General features: G+C 37.7%; 1 protein-coding gene across 1 annotated transcript in view; it reads right to left on the minus strand.

The window, feature by feature from the left end:
* Positions 1-1,794, minus strand: part of DPYS (dihydropyrimidinase) — an 88,593-nt gene that overhangs the window by 76,220 nt on the left and 10,579 nt on the right. Inside the window, exon 2 of the mRNA XM_011970540.1 lies at positions 1,456-1,635. Within this exon, the coding sequence (XP_011825930.1) occupies positions 1,456-1,635 (180 nt within the window). The remainder of the gene's footprint in view (positions 1-1,455; positions 1,636-1,794) is intronic.

The following is a 1,794-nucleotide window of genomic DNA, read 5'->3' on the forward strand; positions in this document are numbered from 1 at the left end:
TACTAAAAATACAAAAAAGTAGCTGGACATGGTGGCGGGCACCTGTAGTCCCAGCTACTCAGGAGGATGAGGCAGGAGAATGGCATGAACCTGGGAGGCGGAGCTGGCAGTGAGCAGAGATCATGCCACTGCACTCCAGCCTAGGCAACAGAGCGAGACCCTGTCTCAAAAAATAATAATAAAAAAATAAAAAATAATTGCACCTTTTAAAATAACTAAAAGAGTATAATTGGATTGTTTGTAACACAAAGGGTAAATGCTTGAGGGGATGGATCCCCAATTTTCCATGATGTGATTCTTATGCATTGCAAGCTTGTATCAAAATATCTCATGTACCTCATAAATATATACATCTACTAGGTACCCCACAAAAATAAAAAAAAATTAAAAAATAAAAGGTGAAAAAGATATGAAGTTATTTCTAATCACAATCTTTGAAAAGCAATATCTATATTTAAGATTTAATATTGATTCTGGCAAACAAAATAAAAATACTATGGATCCTTGTTGAAGTGACTCCCTGTCATACTATGTAATCAGTTTTACTTTTCTTGTGGAATAATCCTCTTCACTTGCTCCCCAACCCAACCCACTAAATGGTACTGGACCTGTTCTCTTTCTTCTTCAAAATGTTATTTCTTCCTTACAAAAAGGGCATGAAGTCCATACTCAGAGTGGTAAAAAGACTTCCTGATGTCATGAAACTATAAAGCAGAAGAGTCCAATTTAAACCCTGGTCTGTTTTTTGTTTTGTTTTGTTTTGTTTTGTTTTTACAGCTCACGCTCTCATCTCATTATTCCTCTCTGCCTTGTGGCCACTGAGCCTCTATCTCACTCACTTTAATGGGAGCTGAGCCTAGAGAGTTTAAAAAAAAAAGTCAGCTAATATAAAGGGCAAGAGACAGCTTTTTAAATCTTGCAGACGGTGTACCCTTCAGGCATTAATAATGGGACTAACATGAGAAATAAATATCATCTAGATTCTTCCAGAGTACATTTTAATATCCAGTTTCTGAAAAGAGCAGGGCTTTAAACAGCTACCTAATACACTGCTTAAGGCATCAGATGACACTGATGTTGTCCACGCTTTGGTATTCTGAACTGGCAGCCTGAGCTTCTGAAAAACAACAAAGCCAAAACTGTGCTGGAGAACACAAAGAAAAGTATTTGTGTTTTCATAACAGCACATGTTTGAGATCTAAGAGCTAGTTTGCAGGGGGAAGTCCTCATTCTAGTGCATATACCACCTGCATAAAGCTGAGAGCAGGGACTCGAGTAAATGGAGTCAGGAGTTTCTGAGTCACAGAAAATCCGTTTCTGAGCCACAGAAAATCCATTTCTGGATTTCTCATATTCCAATGCATTATATAAATTTACCTATGTAGTCCCAATCATCTTCACCTTAAGTTATGGCTGCTGTCATTTCTGTAGAAGCTTTGGAATGCAAATGCGTACCTCTGCAATTAAGTCTCCATTTTCTGCATGGACCTGGGCAATTGCTCCAATTTCCTTGCATTGAGAGAAGGCTGCATACAGCTCCGGGTCTCTCACCATGTACAGATCTTTATAGGCCATAAACATCTTGAAAGAGTTAACACCTTTATCTTGCACAAGGATTTTCATTTCTTCTTTAACCTAAAAGGAAGCAGCAACCACAACAACAATATGTTACTCTAATTTAAATGATAATTTCAACATTCTCTAAAACGTTGCATTTGGAAGAGAACTAAGTAAAATAAGCACAACAGTTTAGTTCCACAAAAATGCAATCAAGGCCTTGATCTTTCTCCAAGG

This window comes from Mandrillus leucophaeus, unplaced genomic scaffold (assembly GCF_000951045.1).
Source record: "Mandrillus leucophaeus isolate KB7577 unplaced genomic scaffold, Mleu.le_1.0 Scaffold950, whole genome shotgun sequence".
NCBI lineage: Eukaryota > Metazoa > Chordata > Mammalia > Primates > Cercopithecidae > Mandrillus > Mandrillus leucophaeus.